The sequence below is a fragment of the Eublepharis macularius genome, chromosome 16 (genome assembly GCF_028583425.1).
Source record: "Eublepharis macularius isolate TG4126 chromosome 16, MPM_Emac_v1.0, whole genome shotgun sequence".
NCBI classification, from domain to species: Eukaryota; Metazoa; Chordata; class Lepidosauria; order Squamata; family Eublepharidae; genus Eublepharis; species Eublepharis macularius.
In genome coordinates, this window is record NC_072805.1 from 20,183,132 (window position 1) to 20,210,364 (window position 27,233).

The window sequence follows — 27,233 nt, forward strand, 5'->3', positions numbered from 1 at the left end:
TTTACTAGACCCCTCACAATTCACCAAATATTCTAAATTTACTACACAAGAATGTGTGTATTTACTTTATATCCCACTTTTCTCTCCAACGGGGACCCAAGGTGGTTTACATAATTCTCCTTCCCTTTATTTTAATCCGCACAACAACCCTGTGAGGTAGGTTAGGCTGAGAGTGTGTGACTGGCCCAAGGTCTCCGAGCAAGCTTCCATGGCAGAGTGGGGGATTCAAACCTGGGTCTCCAAGATCCTAGTCGGACAATCTAAGCACGATATCAAACTGGCTATTAATAGCTGAGGTATAATCTATGTTTCTATGCCCCGTGGCGCAGAGTGGTAAGCTGCAGTACTGTAGCCCAAGCTCTGCTCATGACCTGAGTTCGATCCTGGCAGAAGCCGGGTTCAAGTAGCTGGCTCAAGGTTGACTCATCCTTCCATCCTTCCGAGGTCGGTAAAATGAGTACCCAGTTTCCTGGGGGTAAAGTGTAGATGACTGGGGAAGGCAATGGCAAACCACCCCATAAAAAAGTCTGCCAAGAAAATGTCGTGATACGACATCCCCCCATGGGTCAGTAATGAGTCGGTGCTTGCACAGGGAACTACCTTTACTTATACCTCTATGCTTATAAACTGTATGAACCGTTGTTTATAAGCATAGAAGCACCTTGCTGAGGAGTCCATCCAAGTCCAGCTCATTGAGTGTTCTGTACACCAATCCAACCATCAACAGCTCCTAGGCAATCCATCAGCAACTGGCCAGCCCAGCAGTCTATCTTCTGACCATTTCTGTTTTCATCAGAAATCATGAAGAGGACCTACAGAAAGGTGGGTGGCTGTGGAGCACAGTTCCCACTCCAGCAACACACCTTTCAGAAGCGCGATGCCTCTGTGTTTTCTTGAGCAATCCATGCAGTAAAGGTCTCAACACTTTCCCAGTCACGTAGCAAACTAGAAAAAAGTTTATTGTTCATAAATCAGAATCACATGGCATTCAAACATAAAAGAAACCATTTTTACGTTTGTCTGAAAGACATCAACCTGTATCTATCCCAGGACAGTATGAAAAATGACAAGGGTCACACTTGGTCTCTTTCCGAAAGACAAATTCCAGGACATAGGAGGCAGGTGCGTGACCACCATAGCCCAAAGCATGCGGCGCAAAGGAACATTGCAGCAACTGGCAAATGCCCCCACAAGTTTTAAATTGAATCTCCTGAGCAATAAAGTCTCACTCACTTTTAACCTTCACAATAAGCAAACAGTATCCATTTCCCCTAAGACAGAGTTTCTCAACCTGTGGATTCCAAAGCCTGTAAAAGTGGGCCCCAGGCTCTTGCAGTTTTATTGATTTGTGCATTCGCTATTTTATTAAACAGAGTAAATTTGAACATGTGGGTCACCATACCCAAAATGTTGGAAACCATTGCACTACGAGACCGGAACTAATTGATCACTCAGAGGTAGGGCTTGCAAAAAGTCAGTCACAGAAACCCAGGGCTTTTTTTTCAGCTGGAACGCAGTGGAATGGAGTTCCGGCACCTCTTGAAAATGGTCACATGGCTGGTGGCCCCACCCCCTGATCTCCAGACAGAGGGGAGTTTAGATTGCCCTCATGCCGCTGGAGCAACGCGGAAGGCAATCTAAACTTCCCTCTGTCTGGAGAGAAGGGGGCGGGGCCACCAGCCATGTGACCATTTTCACCGAGGGCAATTTAAACTTCCCCCTTGTTCCAGCTGACCCAGGGTGATATCATTGTGCGGTCCTGGGAGCATGCGCGTACTTTGCGCACGCACATGTGGTACCAGGGGCACTACTTCCCGCCAAGAGTTGCCCCCTGTGCTGTGGCAACCCTCTGAGTTCCACCACCTCTTTTCCCAGAAAAAAAGCCCTATGCTAGTAATTCCATATGTAAATAAGGAGTGATTGGAATTAAGTATTTTAAAGTGTCAGGCAATTAGTTAACCTAAAAAGATGAGGCTACTTCTGATAGGAAATTCCTCTAGGACATGTACTCTAGGATGATATGCAGTTAAGAAGGAGAGTGACAGAGAAGAAATACACACTGAATCCAAAATGGGGAATGGAACAATTAAAACAGGAGTTTCTGCAGGTCATTATGGCTGGAACAACTTGGATGCACTAAGGCAATTTGCCACTTCTCAAAGTATTATAGTTTGAATATGAGGGCTTGGCTCCCGATCTTGATGACAGCCAGATGTCCACTTGTCTTTTGAGTCAATGCTGTAGGCGTAAATCATCACATGTACTTCCTGCTTCATCAGTGTGAGAAACGGATACAACCACAATCCCAGCAAAATCAACATAACATTTAACATCCACCATTACAGGGAAAGATGACAAAGCAGCTTTAAGTGTCTCCACTGGTCTCAGACGTTCTGTCCTTAGATAGAGCTGGCCCACATGGTCTCTTCTTGAAAGGATTCCCCTATAGATTTTTCTTCAGAAAGTCAATGAGCAAATGATGTGGGAAATCAAAGTCCATTTGCAGAATGAAGTATCCCTACAAAGAAAAAAATGCATGTTACGCAATTCAAAGAGCCAGTGTGGTATAGTGGTTAGAGTGTCGGACTAGGATCCTGGAGAGACCCAGGTTTGAATCCTCGCTCTGCCATGGCAGCTCACTTGGTGACCTTGGACCAATCACACAAGCTCAGCCTAACCTACCTCACAGGGCTGTTGTGAGGATGGAGTTGAGGAGAGGAGAATGATGTAAGCTGCTTTGAGTCCCCACTGGGGAGAAAAAGCAGGGTAAAAATAAACTAAATAAACTAGATTGGGTTGGAGTTCTGGGGTATCTTTGCCTACAGCTAGGGCAGTCTCACAAATCTAAGAAGCTATATACTCGAGAGCCACAATACCTAAGACTCAGCAAAAAACCCTCTCGTTTCTGCACTGAATTTCTGTGCAGAGCTCAAAAGAACATATGTAGCTCAACACACTACTTGCTCGGGTCTGTTTCGCAAATTATTGCTTCCTCAGGAGCCACAAAATCATTACAGAATTATATCCAGCACAGTCTAATTAATGGTCCGTTTCGCCGTTCCTTTCTCCCTTCAGTAATCAGGCACCATCGCTGCACTCCACCTCAGTTCAACATACAAGAATATCACTGGTGGATATGAACTCAACGTAGAACCGTCAGAACGGAACAACATTTGATTGAACCGCCATTTGTATTTTGAACTCCCAGTCATTGTGACCAACGAACATGAATGAAAATGGACTGATTGAGATGCAAGAGTGAAGTTATTCTTGGTACCTTGGACTGGAATATATTAGCAAAACATTTAGAGATGATTATAATTGCTGTTCATTAATTTTTGTATATTTCTGGAAAGTTTTGTCCATAGAATTATATATTTACTATGGAGCACTGTAAATGCAGTAAACGTTTTGGTTAAGTTGTTAATTAGTGTGGAAACGAGAGGTTTTTTTCTGAGTCTTACCGCTAGGGCAGGACAACTGGCACATATGCATAGGATTCAGTAGTTTGGGTAGGGATCGAGGAATGAAAGTTGTTAGAAGATCAAATACAAGACTAGATACAACCTGAGAACTCAAAAGAAACAGATCTCAGGCAACTTCTGCTAGCAACATCAAATTTTGGAGAACTGAGGTTGCTCCCAGTCTAGCGTTACTGGTGTACACCTTAATAACATTTGTTCAGGGTACTCCGAGTTACCTTAAAAAATCTTCTGTGCTCTCTCCTCCAAAGAAATCTAACCCTTGCAAAAGCTGCCATGGTTCAGAGAAACGATATTGTTACTCTCCCTCAACCACCGTCATGGAGAGGGGGACGAAAAGCCCAAAGAAACAAAGCTGTACTTGCATTTTGGGTGATTATCTCCGTTTCTCTAAGGTCAAATAAGTCAAGTCCTTTGCTGTTCATCAAGGAGGTTATAGTCGGCTCAATTCCTATGGAGTAAATTAAAGCAGAAGGATGGAATTCCTTCATGGGTGGTTCCGTATGAAGTAATAGATCCGAGAACTGTTGATAATGAACAGCAATGTCTAACGTACAAGGAGATTACACAAATACAATATTCAAAGTTGAGAATAAAGACAGAAGAAGAATTGTCTCCTTGCTATGGATGGTTTCAGTACAGACAGATCAGAGATCTTTATAATGCGGACTGCCTGAGAGGAGGTATAAGATTGGAAAAATCAGAGTTGGAGGAAGTGTTACTACAAGAAGGCAAGAAAGAAATATCTAAAATTTATAAATTACTTCTGAAATGGTATACAGAGGACGAAACAGTAAAAGTCCAGATGGTGAAGTGGGCAATAAACTTTCATAAAGAGATAACGATGGAGGCGTGGGAGCATCTATGGAAAAATACATTGAAGATTTCAACGTGTACGAACGTCAAAGAGAATGTGTACAAAATGATCTACAGATGGTATCTAACACCAAAGAAAATTGCGCTTGGAAATACCAATATGTCGGACAAATGCTGGAAATGCAGAAAGCATGAAGGTTCACTATATCATATGTGGTGGACCTGTGAAGTAGCTAAACAGTACTGGGGAGAAATAATTGAAGTAATTAATGAGATTTTGCAAATCCAAATTAGTAAGAACCCAGAACTGTTGCTACTAAACCTTGGACTGGAGACTGTTCCAGTGCAGTACAGAACATTGTTATTTTACATGACTGCTGCAGCAAGACTCTTGTATGCGCAGAAATGGAAGACACAAGAAATACCAACTGTAGAAGACTGGATTTATAAATTGCTGTACATGGCAGAAATGGACAAAATGACAAGGAAACTCAAAGATCTTGACCTAGGGCAATATATTACTGATTGGGGGAAATTGAAACAATTTTTGGAAAAAAGTGGGATGTAAAAGGAGAACTGTGGCAGTTTGAGAATTTTTAAAGAAAAATAAGGATAAGAGAGAGGGGGGGATTCTTACCATATAGGGGAAATGTAACTATAATCTAAGCTAGTATAAGGGTTAAGGGAATTCTTTTTCAGAGTATATGAATAAAGGTATAGTTAAACAAATATACTAATGGGGTATACTGTATATACTATATATAATATATTATGTTAGTGGATCAGATTGTATATTATATAATGACTGTGTAATATGGGGTTGTGTGCTGTGCCACATTGGTGGCAGGGCACATAGCAGGGGTTTTAATACATATTATATTGACAGTAGTATATTTGATAGAATATATGTTTAAAAGGAATAGAATATGTTTAAACTAGGACTTTTGTTATATATTATATTATACTGGTCTGCTATATTGAGGGGTATAGGATGTATACTATATTGATAGTATAACCGAAAGATGTATATTGTATTGATAGAATATTTGATAGTATAATTGATAGAAGTATACTATATTGATAGGATATTTGATTTATATGATAGAATATCTGGAAAAAAATTTAGAATGTGCTTAGAGTAAGGGACTTTATTAAGTAATAAGAGGGGTTAAGGGTTGGAAAGCTGTTGGAAGTCGATAGGGAGGGGGGGAGGAAAAGGTTGGGGGATAGGGTTAATTAGATACTGAGGGAATGTATGTATTAAATTTGACAAGTATACTCACCAATAAACATTTTTAAAAAAGAGTAAATTAAAGCAGAGTCTCGTGAAATCACAATACTCATGATTCAGGGCTCATTTTGAGGGGGAACGGACAGGAACGCAGTTCCGGCAGTTCCCCAAAGAGGTCACATGTCAGGTGGCCCCACCCACCTGACTCTCGGCCATTTTGGGCCCGTTTCGGCCTGGATTGGGGCCGAAACGACCCGGATCAGGCCTCTGACGGGTGGTGGATCACTCTCCCGCTCAGCAACAGCCTGATCCTGACCATTTTAGGCCCCTTTCCAGCCATTTTCAGCCTCTTTTTGCCATTTGGGGCCCAATTTTGGCGCTGAATGGTCAGGATGGGGTCCAAAACAGCCATGATAGGTGATGTCAGGGGGAGTGGCATGTGCAAATCAGTTATGCTAATGACACACTTCTAGTGATGTCAAGGGGCTTTGCATATGCTAATTAGTTATGCTAATAAGTTATGCTAAAATGAGTTCCTCCAGCTCTTTTTCTACGATATAAACCCTAATGCATTTTTAAACTCTAGGCTTCAGCCTCCAACATTATGGGCCACTGTCAGATTTTCAAGCATTCCATTTGATAGCAGCTGAAGTTCAAAATGGAAGCAGAGATGGCATCTTATCCACAGCTGGGAGATGAAGAAGTCAACTCTTCATCTGTCTACTACAACTCTGCAGGCTGGTGCAAATGTACCCAGAAATGCCACCAGTCAGAGTAGACAACACTGACCTAGATGGGCCAACCTGATACAAGGCAGCTTTGTGTGTTCCCCTCTCCTTTGGGGCAAACAGAAGTCCAAAAGTGCGAGCTGAATCCTAGGGGAGTGGAGAGACCCCCCTCGCCACTATTTTCACCCTTCTTGCTTGCTTCCCTAATCCCTTGACTACCCAGCCAGTACTCAGAATTCTCTACAAGGTCTGATACAGGGCTTTTTTATGGGAAAAGAGGTGGTGGAACTCAGTGGATTGCCAACACAGGGGGCAACTCCTGGTGAGAGGTGGTGCCCCTGGTACCACATGCGCACACTCAAAGTACATGCACATTCCTGGGACCGCGCAATGACGTCACTTTGGGTCAGCTGGAACAAGCAGGGGGAGTTTTTTAAAGTTTAAATCTCCCTCGGCAAAAATGGTCACGTGGCTGATGGCCCTGACCCCTGATCTCCAGACAGAGGGTAGATCGCTGTGGCATGGAGGGCGATCTAAACTCCCCTCTGTCTGGAGATCAGGGGGCAGGGCCACCGGCCATGTGACCATTTTCAAGAGGTGCCAGAACTCCGTTCCACTGCGTTCCAGCTGAAAAAAAGCCCTGGTCCAATAACACAAATCTCTCCTGCATCACAGAACTTTACAAGAATTGTGTCCCTCTAATGATATGCTTGTCACAAGTTCCTTCACCTTCTACCCCACTGGCAGTCAGGAGGACTCAGATTTGCTCCATAGAATATGATAAAGAAATCTCACTTGAAATCACTTCTGGGATACCAGCAACTGTGATGATTTTTTCCAAGATGTGACTTAGAGTTTCATCATTCTGAAATTAAAATTTTAAACAACATAATTAACTATGGCAGCTTTCCACTAATTACTGGTGGATTTTTTTTTAATAGGGTTGCAAGCTTGGATTCTGGTTACCATGGATTGGTCTATCCTGCCACTTGGCCTTTGGAGCCCATGTTTCCTAATGACTGTAAATATTACCTCTGGGAGTCTTGAGTGTCAGGAAATGGCTCTGCCCAACCATCGTGGCTTGGGGCCTTTCTGATTCATAGTTCAACCTATGAATCATCATTTAAATGACGTTTGTTGCCCAGTATACTACCATGGGGCTATGGCTCAGTGGTAAAATGTCAGCTTTGCCTAAAGAAGGTCCCAGGTTCAATCCCCAGCATCTCCATTTAGGATCAGGGAGGAGGTGACATGAAAGACCTCTTCCAAGAATTGTTGGAGTTGACAAAATAGACCTTGGTAGACCAAGCTCAGTAGAAGTTGTTTGCCCACTTTTTTGGCAATTAATTAAATGGATGCTCTCTAGCCCAGGCAGGAACTGGATATCTCTTCCTCCTCTTTGTCCTCAAAGAAGGAGAGTGGAATGGAGACCAAATCCTGATGGATATGCATGAAACTGAATTTCTTTCATGTCATTAAGCACTTGGCCCAACCTTCTGTACAGGAGGGCAGAAAACCATTAGAATATATAAATGGCTTCTTGGCATGTGCCTTCTATTGCTACATTGGTTCTGTACCTGATCGCATCTGCTAGATTGATGGGTATGTGTTGGATGTGGGGCACAGGTGGGTAGAGATTTTCATTCACCTTCAAACCCACCTTCACTGGGTCATACAGCTGTGGCACAAGGAGACCCTGCTCTGGCAAAGTCTGCAAAATGCAGTGAATTTCCAAATTGTGAAATTTGAGACTTGGATGTCAAAACTGGACATAAATATTCAAAAGTCATCAGTTTTGTTCACAGGAACAAAATTCACAGGAAGCCAGCCTTCGGTTACTGTGGAATTCTGATTGCTGCCAGACACCAGCGGTTAGCTTGACAAACTTTAGTTGAAAGATTTCTAGCCTGCCTTCTGAACAAAACTCTCCAAGATGGATGGTTGTTGTGGGTTTTCCGGGCTGTATTGCCGTGGTCTTGGCATTGTAGTTCCTGACGTTTCGCCAGCAGCTGTGGCTGGCATCTTCAGAGGTGTAGCACCAAAAGACAGAGATCTCTCAGTGTCACATTTAACGGACACAGTATCTAACTGACACAGTGACACTGAGAGATCTCTATCTTTTGGTGCTACACCTCTGAAGATGCCAGCCACAGCTGCTGGCGAAACGTCAGGAACTACAATGCCAAGACCACGGCAATACAGCCCGGAAAACCCACAACAACCATCGTTCTCCGGCCGTGAAAGCCTTCGACAATACATCTCTCCAAGAAGGTTTACAGTCTTTTAAAACTATCAATGCAATGGTAATCTCGGTGGAATGCCAAAGACCGATACTGGACATCCAATGTTCCCTGCCTACCTGTTCAACTAAATAAAATGTTGTTTTTCAAGCTTTAGCTACGTCTTGATGGCTGAGTATTTTAATGGGTTATTTACATTAATGAGTTTTATGCTGTTTTGATGAGCGTAACATTTGACTTTGTGAGCAGGTCTCCGGAGAGGAGGCACATAAGCTTTCTAAAATAAACAAGTATATTGGTCATCTAAGATCACAATGTAGCCTTCACTTTTCTGGCAGAATTGGCTTCCGTTCTATTTTTCAGGTTCATATCAGGAATGCTGGACGCTTACCACGGCTACATCCATGGAGCATTTAATCATTCTGGGCTCTATCCTGCAAGGAAATATGAAACCAAAGGTTAAGCAAGGAAGAACTGCAAAAACAGCCGTATCTTGAACTCTTTGCATGCCGATAAACATAATCAATCAATCAATCACTGCTCATACGGCTATTGCCTTAAGCAGGGCTTTTTTTCTGGGAAAAGAGGTGGTGGAACTCAGTGGGTTGCCCTCGGAGAAAATGGTCACATGGGTGGTGGCCCCGCCCCCTGATCTCCAGACAGAGGGGAGAAAATGGTCACATGGCTGGTGGCCCCGCCCCCTGATCTCCAGACAGAGGGGAGTTTAGATTGTCCTCCGCGCCGCTCCAGCGGCGCGGAGGGCAATCTCAACTCCCCTCTGTCTGGAGATCAGGGGGTGGGGCCACCACCCATGTGACCATTTTCAAGAGGTTCCGGAACTCCATTCCCCCGCGTTCCCCCTGAAAAAAAGCCCTGGCCTTAAGCTGAAATTAAAACGGGAAGAACCTTGCTTGATATCATGTCTCTGATGTTTAACTATTGCCCCTATACATTTTGCCACAGCAAGAGTAACCATCTGCATCCGATAGTAACCACGTCACCTGCGCTCTCATATTAGGTAGTGCCATATTTTTAAGTAGAGGGATGATTAAGCTAGCCCTCAACTCATTAAATAGGGGACGCTCTATAATAAGATGTTCAACGGTTTCAGTTTTATCATGCGGGCATCTGCATGTTCTGTTAGCATACGGTACTTTATTGTATCTACCCTCAAAAACTGCCATGGGAAGGGCATTCTTTCTTGCCAGTGTAAAAGCTCTTCTGAGTTTTGGTACTGTCAGGTGATAAAAATACTTCGGCAGTTGCATCGGGAGGGCAATACGTAAGTAAAGAGTCGAGCATACCCTCCGTGCCCTAACAGACGTGCTAGTAATGTCCAACTTCCTAACATGCATTTTTATTTGCCTAATTATGTCTTTGGTCTCCGTAGTCTTGACTACAGCACCCTCCCCAGTGGAACAGCGGTACATGCCTGGCCTCAGAGAGATGCAGCACCAGCCTCTTTTGCTCATACGAAGCTTGGATTGTCACAGTGACTTCCTGCAAAAGAAAAAAGAGCCATGATTAAAGAATAGATAACTCAACTGGTTCAAAGAGGAAACATTAGAAAGACAGTGGGCTCGATTTTGCATTGGTCATGATTTTCTTGCATGAGCTTAGCAGCATCAACAGGGACCAAAGGAGCACCAGGCAATGGGGTACCCCATCTGCAAAGAGGTGAGACATTAACTGACCTTTTCAAAATATATAACCAGCGGGCTCTCTTCTTCACGTGAAGAAACGCTGAGGTGCACAGCCACGGGTGACTTCACCACGAACCCTTTGGGCTGGAGAGTAATTTCCGGAGGAGCAAGACTCCACACTTTAGCCAGGGAGTCGTCATAGGAGATGCCGTGGAAAATCTGCATGGCAAAGGAAGAAAGCTTGGGATCGCCACTGCTGTCACCAGAAAACCACAAAGAAAGGTCAGGAAGAGCCACATGTTTTTCCACTTAATGCCGCTTAATGTACAGGAAGGGTTACATCAGTGCTTAGTTCTTGCGGCCCCTTCTGACATGCCCAGGGTAAGGCCAATCACCACTTTGGGGTCAGGAAGCAATTTTCCCCAGGCCAGTTTGGATCCTGTTGGTGTTTCGCCATCTTCTGGGCATGCAGTAAGGGTTCACGGTATGTGTGTGTGTTTGGGGGAGGGAAAGTAACTGTGAATTTCCTGCATTGTGCAGGGAGTTGGACTAGATGACCCGAGATGTCCCTTCAAATCCTATGATTCTACACACAAAAAGGCATTTTCAGGGGAGAGTTGGCAGGAGGGGGAACTTTAACCTTAACTTGCTTACCAGTTCATCCCTGCAAATGCATTCTTCCCCACCCCACAGCCAGAGTTGAAGTTAGGAGGTCAGCTGAAAAGAAACTGGTTGTTCATGTGTGTGCACCTGGTAGTGAGGAAAGGGTTAATCACCTCCCCATATTCTGAGTCTCCTCCACAAATATTCCCACACATTTGTGTTATGGCCCAAACAGAGTTGCTGCTTCATAATATGAAATCCCAGCTTGCAAGGTTTAATTTTTTTGCATCCTACATTTAAAAGCATGCATTGGAAAACAAGTCAGGATGCATGATGAGGCAACTTGTGAATTGGTTGTTCTGTCTATTTTAGGGTGCCTGCCCTGTGCTGGCAACCCCCAGGAACTTTTGGGGGGTGAAACATGGGGAGAGGGGGGGCATTGCTGACATGGCAATGGCATTTCCGGGTGATCTCACCCAGAAGAGATGTCACTGCATCAACGATGTTCTAGCAATTACATCAATATCTATGGTAAAGATCATAGAGTTTGGGGAAATTCCTAGAGCATCACAGATGCAGTGACCAGAAGTAGTGTTGATGTGCCCATGACATCACCACCGCCACTCTCCATTCTCTCACACTGCCCAATTGCCCAAAAGCGGGTGAGGATGAGAAGTTGTCCACTGTGGACATCTGGCAACCCTAGTCTCTTCAACTTCCAAAACACAGAATTCAACTATATAGTTCCTTTGTATCAAACTTATTCATGGCAGCCAGGATAATGAAAACAGAAAATAATCAGTACAGACATGATCCAATTTATATTAGAGACCTACAAAAACATTATATTTTAGAATAACTTAATCACACACAAAATAATCCTAAAAATGCTTTCCTGGGACTAAGCCCCATTGAATAAGCTGGATTCTGAGTAGACCTGTTTAGGATTGCTCTCTAAGGCAAGTTTCCAGTTTGGATTAACATTGTCTAGCCATGCTTCAGTTTTTTTTTCCCAAGGAGCTATTTGGGAATGTTGTATGTAATATTTGGTTTTCATGGATAGATCACAGATGAATGAATAGACTCGTACTAAATTACAGGAGAATCTGCTTGTGGTCCATAATAATGCAGCCACCTTGTTTTCTGGCAATGCTGTGTCATCCAACATGTGCTTGTTATTTCCCTGTCTGCAGATGCAATGCTAAGGAATATTTCACACGCTGGATTTCTGCCCATTGTACCGCCATTACAGGTACTGAAGCGTTGCTCAATAAGGATTGTCAATCCTAGTGCTTTTTTTCTTTAAAAAAAAAAGAGGCGGCGGTACTCATAATGTTCTCCCCTTTCAGCCAATGTACCAAATGCCCAAGAGGTGCCAGCACTCCATAAAGAGGCACCAGTAGCCTATGCCAGCACATAACTCCTAAAAAAAAAACCCTGGTCAATTCAGCAAAGAGTCCAGTAACACCTTTAAGATTAACCAACTTTATTGTAGCATAAGCTTTTGAGAGCCACATCTCTCTTTGTCAGATGCATGGAGGGTGTGAAGAAACTAGCCAGAGATATATAGGTGGGGAGGGCAGGGCAGGGAGAGGGTGCAGGGAGTGAGGGCTATGTAAATGCAAATCAGTTGCAAAAGTCATGAAAGAGGCGGAGTGCACAGTCCAGGCTGGGTGTGACCCCTCCCCTCCATTGCTGAATCAGAACAGAATGCCTGAAGGCAATTACTTCTGGTAATGAGATAACCATTCATAGTCTCTATTCAATCCAAGCCTGACTGAGTCAAATTTACATATGAATTCCAATTCAGCAGCTTCCCGTTGGATTCTGTTTTTGAAAGGTTTCTGTTGAACTATGGTGACCTTTAAGTCCTTGATGAAATGTCCTGGTAGATTGAAGTGTTCTCCCACTGGTTTCTGGATGTTGCCATTTTTAATGTCAGATTTGTGTCCATTTATTCTTTTGCACAGAGGTTGGCTGATTTGTCCAATGTACAGAGCAGATGAACATTGTTGGCACATGAGGGCATATATCACATTGGAGGATGAGCAGCTGTAAGAACCAGAGGTAGTGTAGTTGACGCCATGGGGTCCTGTAATCATATTTTCTGGGTAGATATGAGGGCAGAGCTGGCATCTGGGTCTGTTGCAGGGGCTGGTACCTGTGTTGGTGACTCTGTTAGCTGGTTCGTGGTTGTTGGTGAGACGTCGTTTCAGGTTGGAGGTCTGTCTGTAGGCAAGGAGAGGTCTTCCACCCAGGGCTTGTGAGAGAGAGGCATCATTTTCCAGGGGAGCAGTCACACCCAGCCTGGATTGTGCACTCCACCTCTTTCATGACTTTTGCAACTGATTTGCATCTACCCCCCCATCCCCACCACCTATATATCTCCATCCAGTTTCTTCACACCCTCCATGCATCTGATGAAGAGAGCTATGTCTCTAAAGCTTATGCTACAATAAAATTGGTTAGTCTGCTATTGGTTAGTCTGCTATTTTGCTATGGCTAACTCTTCTGGATCCCTGGTCAGCTCGGTTCCTAAAACACCAGGGACCTGGTACTGTCTGCTGATGTATTAATCTCTCACTCATGTTTTCCAGTCCCACCTGTTGATTTTTTTTATTGGTTTGGTTGAAAGAGGGAAATGGCTTTTTCTTTAAAAAAAACACTATGAGTTGAAATGTTACCTTGCGTTCGCCATGCTAACGTGGGATTTGATTAAAAGTTACCTCTCGCATAATCTCCTGGTGAGATTCCAGCTCTTCATGTTCAAACATTTCCTTAAAAAAAAAATAAAGAAGAAAAGATTGCATGTAAATGTGAGATTCATGTATAACCCTAAAAAAAAGTTGTTAGTAATTGTATATACAGGTAACTACATAAGAATTTGGATTTTCTTCTCTCTTTGTAGAACGTAGAGAGCCACCATGGTGTGGTAGTTAGTGCATAGAACTATGATATTGGAAAGGCAGGTTTGACTCTCCAGTCTGCTAATGGAAGCTTGCTGGGTGATGCCATCGCGTTGGTTGTGGGAGCATTCCCCTGCTTCATTTGGGGCCGATTTGGGCCCAAACAGGCTGAACTGGTCCCGTGCGCCGGCATGAGGTTAGTGCCAGGTCTCCACCCCTCCGGGGGGGGGGAAGGAACCTGGCAACCCTACTGCGGGAATGTTTAGAATTCGAACACAGCATGGCAGGCACAACCACAAAATGGCTGCTGCAGAAGGCAGAGTCAGTCAGTCACAAAATGGCTGCCAAAGGATGTGAAGCCAGCCCCAAAATGGCTGCTGCAGCTTACCTTCTGTCCCATAGTGAAGATCCTTGTACTGTGCTGCCAAAGCAACCTTTTTAAAAATCAGCACAGCCAATCAAATCCTCAGTGGGCAATCAGAAGCCTTGCTTGTTAAAAAAAAAATCTGGCCCCTCCGACTTTCTAAAAACATTTGGCAGGTGTTCCAAGAGACGTCAGCAGGTGCCATGGCCCTCATAAGCACCACATTGGGGACCCGTACCCTAGACCCTATAAAAGGCTCTTGGATCGGATATCTGAGCAACTAGGAGATGTTATTCTTGGTACTTCCTATTGGTGACAGACCACTCTCTCTACATTTCACCTCAGCCTTTGCACTGAAGAACAGCCAAGGAGGGTGCCTGCAGTCCTTACCTTCAATTTCCCTCCTGCGATTGTTAATTCTAGACGCTCATCTAGAAAGGCTGCCACGGTCAGAGAGCTGAGGACATGCTCTGAAAACCAGAAGAAGAGCATTTTGGATTCGGGCAGTAGAGATGGCGTATATTCAGAGTCGTGGAAGCTGTCTGAGTAGTTCTTGTAGAGGAGGAGGCCCTTCGAAAAGAAGAACGCATTGCACTCAGTTACCAGAAAGCAAGCTTCTAAGTACAGGGCTGCTTCACTGGATGTATTCATTTGGCAGAGATATCGTCTCTGCAGGAATATATGTCCAAACCATGTGCATGGGTTTATACAAATTCACACCACACATACTCATTCATCACTTTTGGAAATCCAGTTGCAGGCCCAGCATCTCGCTGGTTACAAGAGAGATTGCTATGGAGCTTATACCAGATTCAGTTTGTTCCATGCATTGCCTGTCTCCTACACGCAACCTTGCCCCAGACTCTCTGTACACAAGCCATCTTGCACGGGATGCTCGAGTGAAAATTCTTATACTTGTCCTCCCGTTGTGGTTGCACATGCACTGCTAGGGAGACTTGAATATAAGACCGCACAGAAGGTAAGTCACTTGAGCATCCCCGTGTAAGATGTCTTGTGTGTAGAGAGACTCTACACAAGCCTCATGGGAAACTCCAGCCTCCCACTTTCACTCAGAAAATCCCTGGTTCACCGTGCCTTACACTGGGTAAAACCCTCTGCCTAGACGCGCCTTAAAGAAAACTTGTGTGTTGTTCACAGCCCACCCTGAACTTCAGAGGCCTTTCTCATTGGTAGTAGCCAAATCAACTGGCCTGTGTTTTTCATGCGATAATGCCACCTATCCTGCAGCAATTTGCCTGAATTGTCTGCAAAGGTCACCGCTGGCTGCAAAGGTGTAGTAGACATGGTGCCCAGCAAAGCCTTTGCACTAGCAAGGTTCATAGCATGCACTCCAAATAACAGCCAGGGAAGACCTGTTCCTCTAGCATTTCTGCCTGCACTCCACTCCCCTCTCCAGGCTCTGCATCCAAACCCCTCCTGAACCTCAAAGCTTTTTTTCAATAGTGGTAGTCATAGCTGTAGATGTGGACACCATAGGGTTGCCAGCCTCCAAGTGAGACAAAGATATCTCCTGGAATTACAACTGATCTTCAGATCATTCCCCTGGAGAAAATGGCAGCTTTGGAGGGTGGGTTCTATGTAGGGGTCATTTCGTAGAATAAGAGCTGCAGGAACTTATTAGCCTAGCTCATTAGCATATGCCACGCCCCTTGCCGTCACCGGAAGTGTGTCGTTGGCATAACTGATTTGCCTATGCCACACCCCCTGACCTCACCTATCCTGGCTGTTTTGGACCCAATCCTGGCCATTCAGGGCCGAAATTGGGCCCAAAATGGCAAAAGGGGGCTGAAAATGGCTGAAAAGGGGCCTAAAATGGTCAGGATCGGGCCGCTGCTGAGCAGGAGAGTGATCCACCACCCATCAGAGGCCCAATTCTGGCTGTTTTGAGACCAATCCTAGCTGTTTTAGGCCCGATCCTGGCCATTTCGGGCCCAATCCAGGCCAAAACAGGCCCAAAATGGCCAAAAATCAGGTGGGCGGGGCCACCTGACATGTGACCTCTTTGGAGAACTACCGGAACTGGGCATTCCCCCTCAAAATGAGCCCTGGTTCTATGACATTATACCCTGTTGAGGGTATACCTCTCCTTCAAGTCCGCCTTTCTCCCAAACCCCAAGAACTTTCCATCTCAGAACCGGCAGTCCTAAGACACCAGCCGCTCCTCCTAAGGAGCTACACATTTCATGGTTTTTCAGTTTGTTCCCAAAACTGTGCAGCAGAAAGTTTTCCGGCACAGCACCAACTTAAGCAGACCGCCCCCCCCCCGCCCATGTTTCACACAGCAACCGGAGATTTACCTTCCTTGTGGATGGAGCTTTACCTTATGATGGGTTTCTATGAAATTTGCTTCGATTAGCGGAAGTGCTGCCAGAGAAATGTTGACTCCTATATCTCCATCTTGGAGGAAATTTGCTGCCAGAAAACATTTTCAACAATTGTGTTTATTGATCAGCTCAAAAAGGTCATCTGAAACCACAATGCAGAAAGTGTCTCCCCCCCTCCCCGCCCTTTAAAAGGATATCAGGTAATTTTAATGGGAGGCATGCCAGGGATTTTCAGGGAAATCGCTCCTGCAGATTAATTCCCCTGGAAAGCCCTGGGGTTCTGCGAATACTGTGTGAGTGGTTTCCTCAGCAAATGGGAGCCAAAATATTGTACCGCACAGGAGACAGCATGGAGTAAGCATGATGCACTAGGATCTGGAAAGACCCAGGTTCGAATCCCCACTCTGCTATGGAAGCTTGCTGGATACCTTGGCTCAGAGCCTTGCTACAAGTGACATTTTACACGTGAAGGATAAAGGATCATTTTCGCAAGTCTTTCTGGGAACTGAAGTTCCTCTCCCCCACCCCTTTTCCTTTTGTTCCTTCCCCTCGCTGCCTGAAGAGACAGAGAAAGCCTGCGGCAACAGCAACTTTTGCAAATTGTTTCTCCAGTCACAAGCCTGCTCTCAATGATCTTTGGGGCAGGCAGCTGCAACTTTCTCAGCTTTTTCCGGAGCATTGCCCCCCCCCCCCCCCCGCAACAAGACGATTTGCAAAAGCTGATGTTGCCGTACACTCTCTCTGTCTCTTCAGGCAGCGAGGGGAAGGAACAGAAGGAAAAGGGGTGTGGGAGAGGAACTTCAGTTCCCAGAAAGACTTGTGAAAATGATCCTTTATCCTTCATGTGTAAAATGTCACTTGTAGCAAGGCTCTCAGTCAAACGCTCTCAGCCTAACCAACTCTCAAGATAGTTGTGGGGATAAAACGGAGGAGAGAGGAATTATGTAAGCCACCTTGGGTACCCTTTGGAGAGAAAGGTGGGGTATAAACAAACAAACAAACATAATATTTGATTTACATACTGCCCTTCAGGACAACTTAACGCCCACTCAGAGCGGTTTAGAAAGTATGTTATTATTATCCCCACAACAATCACCCTGTCAGGTGGGTGGGGCTGAGAGAGCTGTGACTGAGCCAAGGTCACCCAGCTGGCTTCAAGCGGAGAAGTGGGAAATCAAACCTGGATCTCCAGATTAGAGTCCTGCCGCTCTTACCCACTACACAAAACTGTCACCTGCCACTCTTAACTACTACACCAAATTGTCACCAAATAAAGACCTTATAATGCAGTATCCTTTCCCAAGATGGTTAATGGGCCATAAAACTTGGCCTTCTGAGTTTCAAAAGCACACACACTACTATTAAGGCATGCTTTACACTTGCAGACAGGAGATCATATTTTGTGTGTGTGTGTGTGTACATATACACACACACACCTCCACAGGTAGAAAACTAGTATATCAAGGAGAAGGTTTCTAGCTTAACATTGTTTTGCTAGTTTTTGGTTTACATAGATTTGTATTCAGAAGGGTCTCCCCTCATCAACACCAATCTCTACCGCCTCAGGATTCTACTATCTCATTCTGCGATAAGCGTACAGGGAGTCTAAGTGACACTCCTTTATGCAAACATTTTTCCTGTTGACTTATTTGAGCATTTGTACTCTGCCTCTCTTTATAGATTGCTTTACAAGAAATGTACATGAAATGTACACGATCCAATACACAAAAAGGATGAAATAATGAAAACTATACACTGTTAATGTAACAAACATTAAAAACATACAGAGAGAAAGCAGCACTTCCCAAAGGCTGGCTGACTAAAGAACGTCTCACATGTTTGTCTAAAAACCTAACGATGAACAGATGAAGGAAAGAGCTTACGGGGCTTTTTGTGCTCCACAAACAAAGCAAGCCAGTGGGAGCTAGTTTTTTTTTTTACCTGATGTGTCCTGAACAAAGTCAGCCAACAGTTGAGCGACGAAGTTAATTTCCTTACATACCTAAAAAGGAGGAGGGAAGATGTTCAAATATACAAATCTGTGCTTTCCCTGCAGGTGTTTATGACATGTAAAGCAGATCTGCAGGTCATTATTGCAATTTGAGAAGTAAAATGACAATAAATCATGATTTATTGATGTACCTAAGTGGTTTGTGATCAGCACAAAAGCCAGTCGCTTGTAGACAGAGAAGGGCAGTCCATACTGACTTTATGAATTAACCAAAAGAAAACAGAAACCCATTCCCTGTTTTTAAAAAATCAGCTAGATTGAATCTTTCTACACACAGCATCTGACACAGGAATGCTTAAGTGACTTACTTTCTGTGTGGTCTTATGTTCGAGTGTGTTCTGTCTCCCTAGCAGTGCATGTATATCCACAATGGCAGAACAAGTGTAAGATCTTTCACTTGAGTGTTCCTGTGTAAGAGCCTTTCTACACGAGAAACCTCTACATGAGATGCCTCGGCACATGTTCCTCAAGTGTAGGGAGATGCAATGTTAGCCGGGAAGCCTAGTTTTAAAAGACAGGAGGGGCAGATATTGCTCCTCAGAGGGTTTGTTAATTTCATCTTCGCCTCTCCCAAGGCTCTGTCAATTTCCCCTCTTTATCTTTTTAAACTACCCTTCCCAGATAACATTGCCTCTCCTGACAGGTGTTCTTCACGGATCAGATGTCTTGTGTAGACACACTCTCTATGCTCTTTAGAGAGACTTTTTATGCTCTGGGGGCACAGAATGTTGAAAGCAGCTGTCAATTGAAGGGGGGGGGGCAGAAGGGATAGGAACTTTGCTTTTTTATGCCCGTGAGAGTTTTAAAAGGAGGGGAAGAATTGGAGATGGGGAGAAATTTCCCCTCCCCCAGATTCTTCATGTGATTCTCAATGGGCCCCTAGCTTGTTGCCTCAAGTAGTAAATAAGCCAGGCAGTAAATTGGTGCCGCCGGCAAACAAGGCAAAATTTCATCACACTGATGTGGGGGCGGGGGGGGGGAGTGCAGAAAAATGTTATATTGTCAATTTAAATACCCCACCAGCAACAACAGCATTGTTGTTGCTCCTCAGTATTGAGTCAGCACAAGCCACCCTCAGAATATGCAATGGCGCTTCTATGCATTTACTCATTCACTCGCTCAAGTCCCATGAGACATTATCCTGAAGTGGCAATTTTCAAGTCCTTCAACGCTTTCCCCTACAATTCCTCAATGGACCTGTGATTTCTGTAAACAATGACCAGACCGAAGGCTACCGGGATATTAACTGTCAGAGAACTAGACTTCTCCTTTGGCCCCTCTTTCTATGTTTGAAAACTCTTATTTTGCAGGCTGTGCCAGCATGCATATTTTAAAGACTGTCTCATTTGGTGAGAATCTTAGTAAGTACAACAACGTTCTCTGTTTTCTATACACTTCAAAACCCTTTTGTCCCATGAATAGATTTAGCAAGAGTCCAAACCACCATCAGTACAAGCCAATGGTACTTATATGCATTTATTCGGCTGTTGGTGGATGGCCAAGCAATACGGAAACCTAGGCATCTGAAAAACCTGTTCACACAACAAGTGATTGTGTGCTAATTTCATCCCATTTGAGTTCCCATGGTCCACTGTTAAGGTGATTTGAATAAACTCAGATCTGCTGTCTTACAAGACTCTGGGTAATACAAATGGAAGAAGGAAAACTGAAGAAGCTGCCTTCAGGCCAAACAATTCATCTATCTGGGGCAATATTATCTACACAGTTATCTTTGCTCTAATGGAACTTGGTCAGGGTGCAGGACACTTGTATGGACAGTGAACTTCAAAATAGTAAAGAGCCCAGTAGCACCTTTAAGACTATTTTGCTACTACATACTAACATGGCTACCTCCTCTGGATACCTGAACTTCTGCATCATTTATTGGCATGCTTCTTACCTGGCTTTTGAGAACAAGCTTCAAAGTAAACGAGATGAAGTTCGTAAAGAGCTGCTTCAGCCATCCCGGGCTGTTTGGAAAAAGATTGAGTGTGAGGCTCAAAAGGCGAACAAAATAATTATTTGGACCAAAAGGACAGAACAAACTCACATCTAAGCCAAATGTTACAAGTTGGCAGTAGCACCTCCAGCTCTCTGGGACGGTTTGCCAGAATGTGAGGAGGGCCCCTTCCCTGACCGAGCCCCGTAGGTAGCATGTTTTTGTTTTACTAGTTGTAAGTTGTATATGCTGCACCTGCTTGAGATATTTTCTAAATAAATAGCATAAGGTTGCCTTTCTCAGGTAGGCCTTTGATGGTATTTGGTTGAGAAGTGAACTACATGGTACACTGTTCCTAGGTTTTTCCCCAAAGCTAAGGGGATTGAGACTTTTTAGTTTAGAAAACAAGACAGCTAAGGGAAGGACATGTTAGAGATTTATAAAATTATGCATGGCGTGGAGAAAGTGGATAGAGGGCGCCTTTTCTCCCTTTTCCAAAATACTGGCACTCATGCCACCCAATGAATAGATTCAAGACTGACACAAGAAAATACTACTTCACTTGATTAATACATTGTAGTGCTGGCCACAGGTATAGATGGCTTTAAAAGGGGGTTAAACAGATTCCTGGAGGAGAGGTTCATCCGTGGCTACAAGCCATAGGGACTAAAGGTAACCACCACACTCAGAGGCAGTAAACCCACCAGTGCTGGGAGGGAGCATCAAGGGAAGATGTTGGCTTCTTTCCTGTTTGTTTGCCCTCCAGGGCAACTGCTTGGCTGCTGTGCAAAATGGGGCCAGATGGACCTCTGGTCTGATCCAGCAAGGCTCTTACATTCTTATTAGAAATGGCTTGCATTGGCAACTGATCCATAGCTCCTGCTTTTAACCACTGTTCTGCATTGGTTCTTAAGGGATATAGGCAGATAACACTGTGTACACATGTATCACGTCAACCGGTAACTCCCCATCATTGGCTCTGCCTGTCCTTTTGTTGGACAACTGTTCCAAAGTGCAGTCTATGATGCTTGTAATATGCACAGAAATCCTTTCGCCATCCCACCCCAACAGGCAGTGCCAAACCCTACTGTGCATTTCAGAGGGGGGGCGGGGAAACGTACTCTTTGTCTCCCTGGAGATGCAAGATCAGCGTGTGGAAGGTCAGATAACAATCCGAGGTGTCAACTGCCAAACGCTGCTTTCCGCACGCTGTACAGCAGGGAAAGAAAAGGGTCCAGTTATTAGAAATCATGTTTCAATTGGGAAGAGCTTCCTGGTTTTCTCCACAGGGTGGCGCAAGTGAGTGTCTCTGCTCAAGGACCCACTTTACAGGATGAGCCGGCTCAAGGTTGACTCAGCCTTCCATCCTTCCGAGGTCGGTAAAATGAGTTATCAGTTTCCTGGGGACAGAGTGTAGATGACTGGGGAAGGCAACGGCAAACCACCCCGTAAGAAGTCTGCCAAGAAAATGTCGTGATGTGACATCCCCCCATGGGTCAGTAATGACTCGGTGCTTGCATAGGGGACTACCTTTACTTTTTACAGAATGGAGATTCCAACAATGAATGGCAACTTTAAGAAGCAGGCCTTGGAAAACTGAGGTGCCTTCCCTCTATGCTCCTTGGAGCAAGAGGCCTTTGCTGCATTGAAACACCCTCAAACTCTGCCTATATATAGGCAGTGACGCCACCTCAAAAATGCGCTAGAGTGGCCTGACACAGCTGCCAGTGGCAAAGGAATTCTACCCAGCCTGTAGAACAACTGCGTAGCTTTTGTGTGTTCTTTGTGAGTACTTACTCAGTTTTGTGTTTATTTGGAGGTCAATGGAAGATTCAATTTCAAAGTCAATGAAATGAATGAGTTTCAGCCTGCCAGGAGAAACGCAAGAGAGAGACAGTCAGCCCAGAGATGCGCACAGTGAAGATACCAACGGGCTTGCTCAGGAGGAAGGAGCATTGAGAGGCAGACCTGGGAAGAGCCACGGCTAGTTAATAAAGCACAAGCTTTACATAAGCAAAGCTTGTGCTTTAGACTCCAGATGCATACCCGTGGCATTTCAGTAAAAGATATTGAGTAACGGAGCCCTGCCCGAGACCCGGGAGAACTGCTGGTAACCTGAATAAGCAATATTGGATTAGATGGACCAGCTGTAGAGAGTTAGTAATCCCAGATCCTTATTCAAACCCTATCCATTGGCTGAATTTATTAATGAATTCTTCTAACTCGGCAATTTCACATTGGATTCTCTCTTTGAAGCTCTTGTGTAAGAGAAATGGAACCTGATCGTTTTACCCGATGTCAGGATCTGAACTGGGGACCTTCTGTGTGGAAAGCAGATGCTCTGTCACTATGCCACAGCGCTTCTAAGAAGAAGCTGCTTTATACAGAGTCAAAACATTAGTCTATGAAGGTCAATTTTGTCTGGCTACAAGGTCCCTTTGCAACCTGGTCTTACTAGGATTGTGGGAAGATAATGCTGTCCCCAAAATCAGGAAATATTTTATTTTTTTCCCCCTTTGGGCTGCAGCCAAATCAACTATCGCATCCTCATGGGACAAGCTCACTCTTCCCACATTAATATTCCGGCACAAAAGCATCTGGGTTATGGAGTAAATTGCTGACCAACTCCACTCTTTAGACAACTCTTCCTACCAATCCTCTTTTTCGAATACTTGGCTTCCAGTCTTAAATTATATGACTGCCTCAGACCAATCGCCAGGGCTTTTTTTCAGGGGGAACAGAGTTCCCGAACCTCTTGAAAATGGTCACATGGCTGGTGGCCCCGCCCCCTGCTCTCCAGACAGAGGGGAGTTGAGATTGCCCTCCGCACTGCTGAGCAGCGTGGAGGGCAATCTCAACTCCCCTCTGTCTGGAGATCAAGGGGCGGGGCCACCAGCCATGTGACCATTTTCTCTGGGGGCAACCCACTGAGTTCCACCACCACCTCTTTTCCCAGAAAAAAAGCCCTGCCAATCGCAATTTCCCACACAGAGATATGCAACATTCTTGCGACTCTCTGAACAAACCCTATCTGTGACTGTCATTCATATATTATGCTGTTCCATTTATTGCAATGTTCCTAAAGTTACCACATTATTCATTACCACTACAGTACATATTATTGTTAGATCACTTTCATTCAGTGTCTGTACTTATCGTGGAAAATGCTGTACTTGTTTGTTCTTTTGAAATTCAAAAATGAACATAAAGTTATTTTTTAAAAACTCTGACGGGCAGCAGTTCTCTGGGGGCTCACATCCCACTTCACGTCCCCTAGTATCATCTGATATTTTTCAAACCACAGATGCCAGGAACTGAATCTGGCATTTATTTTATTCAATTTATATGCATGCAAAGCAAATATTCTACCACTAAGCCACGGCCTCTCCCATATAATATAGGGCAGAAATACTGAGAGCTGTTTTAAAAAAGAGGACTAGAAACTTCAAATTGATGTGGCGGTGTCGTAAGAAGTTGATGCATGAGCAAACCGAGTGCCCCCAATTTTTGCAAACCAGCCAAATCAGAACCCGCTCTGTTTCTCCCCAGCGTTCTGCTGCAATACTTACCACCAGGCAGCACCTACAAAGCCATAGCTCAGAGTTCCTTTGAAGGAGGCCGAGACATTTTGGATATCAATGACAATGGTGCCCTCCTTGAAGTCTACGTCACTGTTTTCTATGGACAGGTCGTCAATATGGATGCTAAGAAGAGGGGGGAAAGCTGTCTTAAGTCCTATTGATCTAGAATGGGCTGTTTGGGTGAAGAATGCATACAGTTAGCATTTTAATAGAACAGTAGGAAACGCAGTTGTTGGCACTGGGGCTGGGGAATAACAGAAGCAAAAAATCCCCATATATATATTTTGAAAAACAGCGAAACAAGAGGAACTGGAAGGGAGTGTTGCAAACGGTTGGTTGGTTGGTTGTGTTTTGTTTGTACCCTGCCTTCCTCACTGAGACTCAAAGCAGATTGCAACATGTAGAAAGTTTCCAAGAGTCAGAGCTCACACCCTGGAAATCTAGTTGGTCTTTAAGGTGCTACTGGATCCAGTCTTGCTCAACATATAGAAAGCTACTCAAGCAGGCGGCATAAGACATCCAATATACAATGCAATAGGACTAGGACTGCAAAAAGAGAAAACAATGCAAACAAACCAAAAACTGCAGAGGCATGACATAATACATAATACAATGTGGATGCATACAGTTAGCATTTTAATAGAACAGCGGGAAATGCAGTTGTTGGCACTGGGGCTGGGGAATAACAGAAGCAAAAAAAACCCATATATACATTTTGCAGTATAAGGTGATAAATGCAATAAGACATTGCAATAGGCCACCGTCTTATTCAATTATAGAAGCGCCCTCTGGTGGCTGTTCCATTATGCACTGCATTCTTCCACCCAAAACACATGTGAGGAATATCACACATCTCTTTCCATTTGCAAAGGGTGAATCGGCTAATTCAGATCGAGGGCTGCAAGAGGTTCTTTAGTAAAGAGTCCAGTAGCACCTTTAAGACTAACCAACCTTATTGTAGCATAAGCTTTCGAGAACCACAGCTCTTTTCGTCAGATTAATTGTCAGAGAGCTGTGGTTCTCGAAAGCTTATGCTACAATAAAGTTGGTTAGTCTTAAAGGTGCTACTGGACTCTTTACTATTTTGCAACTACAGACTAACACGGCTAACTCCTCTGGATCTAAGGAGTTATTTATCTCTTCACCCCCTGCTCAGTTTTGCTAACTGAAACGAACTGTTGTTAGTAACACTAACAAATTGTTAGCAAAATCAAAAAGAGTCCAGTAGCACCTTTAAGACTAACCAATTTTATTGTAGCATAAGCTTTCGAGAATCAAGTTCTCTTCGTCAGATGCATGGTTTCTGTACCATGCATCTGACGAAGAGAACTTGATTCTCGAAAGCTTATGCTACAATAAAATTGGTTAGTCTTAAAGGTGCTACTGGACTCTTTTTGATTTTGCTACCACAGACTAACACGGCTAACTCCTCTGCATCTATAACAATTGTTAGTGTTCGCCTTTTATCTTTAATGCTAATAACAATGAACATGTTGAATCAGACCACTAGTCTATCAAGGTATTCGCTACCAGCTCTCTAGGGTCTGAGTTCAAGGTCTTTCACATCCCCTGCTACCTGTTCCTCTTAACAGGAGACCGTGGAGACTGAACCTGAGCAGGTATTTTAGCCCCTGAGCTGCAGCCACTTCCCAGAACCCAGAGAGCTCAATTTCTATCAGCAAAACCAACCAGGAGTTAGAGAGTTATCCCCTCTCCCCTTCCCATGTGGCCCAGATTCAAATTGGGGTTGCACAAGTGAACGGTTTACCTTTGACTAGCAAAAGAAAGCCATGATCAATGTTACGTCTCTACTGGCCCTTTGAGAGAGGCCTGCCAGCAGTGCCTGGTTTGGTGTCAAATTCAAATACAAGTAACCTTTTTTTAAATCGCAAGAATCGTACAGGCTGACTGTGCTGTATGAAGCAGAGTCACATTCTTCTAAGCCCATTGACTTGAACAGAACGAGGTGACACTGCTTGGGATTGCAATATTGCACCTTAAAAATCAGCAAGATTTTCAAGGTGTGAGCTTTCGAGAGTCAAAGTGAAGAGAACTTGGAGTTTCACAGAACTCAGTCTGGTGAAGGGAGCTTTGACTTTTGAAAGCTTACACCCTGAAAATCTTGTTGGTCTTTAAGGTGCTACTGGACTCGAACTCTGCTCTTCTACTGCAGACCAATATGGCTACCCACCCGAAACGGTTTAGGATTGTGCTGCTAGCCCTCCGATCTTACATAATACAGATTTTGGGGGAGCTTACTTTGTTAATCCATAAGCGACTTTGCCAAGAAACTCCATGGACTTCTCCCCCGTGATATTAGGATAGGTTGCATGCCGAAACGCTGCTTGAATTACCTGCGCAGTTTGCTGATTCACTAGCAGTGGGAAACAAAAGCATATGTTAGGGATTCCTCCACCAGCCAGCGGTGCCCATTCCATGTATTAAAAGCAAGGAACTTGAGGCTATGGAATTCAGTATCCTAAGAAGCTTTTCATCATTTGTTTGTTTGCCAAAAATAAGTTTTTCGTTATTAGGACTGCAAAGATGATAGTTAGATGGCTTTACCCTACACGGTCAAAGCTATAATATTTGTATCCCAGGTTTTTTTCAAGGAGTTCAGAGCAATTCTTCTGCTTGGTTTTATCCTCACAACAAGCTACAAGAGACGAATTACACAAGGAAGAGCAAATGAAGGGAGTCGCAATGTTAGCCGGGAAGCTGAGTTTTAAAAGAGGTCGGAAGGCGTTTGTCAATTTCCCCTCTCTACAGAGCAAGGGAGATCACTGCTCAGAGGGTTTGTTAATTTCCTCTTTGCCTCCTGAAGGCCCTGTCAGTCTCACCTCCCCTTCTAGGAGGCGAAGAGGAAATAAACCCTCTGAGCAGGGATCTCCCTGGTTCTGTAGAGAGGGGAAATTGACAAAGCTTTATATTTATACACCACTTTTTTTCTCCAATGGGCACTCAAAGCAGCTTACAATGTTCTTTCTCCGCCTTCATTTTATCCTCACAACAACAGCCCTGTGATGTCAGTTAGACTGAGAGTGGCTGAAAGGGGAACCATGTCTTCAATTGCCCAGGCAGGGCTGTCCTACTACATGACAACAAGTGGGGGGAAACCTTCAGAAAGCAGAGCAGAGACTTACGCACTAGTGCACCTGGCTTGGTAAATCTGCAGACTATTCCCGTGCTGTTGAAAGAGGACGGCTCAAAAGTACAGGCTGAAGAGGAGCTGAGAAGAGCTGCCAAGAAGACCACCAGCGTACTCGCCATCGTCTTGGAACAATCTCCAGCAAGAGCCGAAATGCTCAAGAACAGCTGCCTTCTTTCCTGGCTGCAGAAGGCTT

General features: G+C 44.4%; 1 protein-coding gene across 2 annotated transcripts; it reads right to left on the minus strand.

The window, feature by feature from the left end:
* Positions 1-933: 933 nt before the first annotated feature.
* Positions 934-27,171, minus strand: CETP (cholesteryl ester transfer protein). 2 transcript variants are annotated; one of them, XM_055000922.1, is made up of 16 exons: positions 27,033-27,171; positions 26,149-26,263; positions 23,878-24,012; positions 22,106-22,176; positions 21,430-21,517; positions 20,270-20,339; positions 18,300-18,360; positions 16,355-16,446; positions 14,404-14,583; positions 13,470-13,520; positions 10,192-10,359; positions 9,930-9,997; positions 8,889-8,931; positions 7,053-7,122; positions 3,848-3,933; positions 934-2,518 (listed from the first exon to the last, which is right to left on the minus strand). In XM_055000922.1, the coding sequence occupies exons 1-16, from the start codon at positions 27,157-27,159 to the stop codon at positions 2,444-2,446; spliced, it is 1,500 nt and encodes a 499-aa protein (XP_054856897.1). In that variant the 5' UTR covers positions 27,160-27,171; the 3' UTR covers positions 934-2,443. The 2 variants fall into 2 exon arrangements, with proteins under 2 accessions (XP_054856897.1, XP_054856898.1); XM_055000923.1 differs by lacking the exon at positions 3,848-3,933.
* Positions 27,172-27,233: the final 62 nt, after the last annotated feature.

Excerpts from the sequence above, each read along its gene's own strand:
- CETP (XM_055000922.1), bottom strand. The coding sequence starts at position 27,159 with ATGGCGAGTACGCTGGTGGTCTTCTTGGCAGCTCTTCTCAGCTCCTCT. Across the intron at positions 14,584-16,354 it reads TCATAGAAACCCATCATAAG|GGCCTCCTCCTCTACAAGAA; the intron begins GTAAAGCTCCAT and ends TTCTTTTCGAAG. Across the intron at positions 3,934-7,052 it reads TATCCCAGAAGTGATTTCAA|GAATTGAGCCGACTATAACC; the intron begins GTGAGATTTCTT and ends TTTACTCCATAG.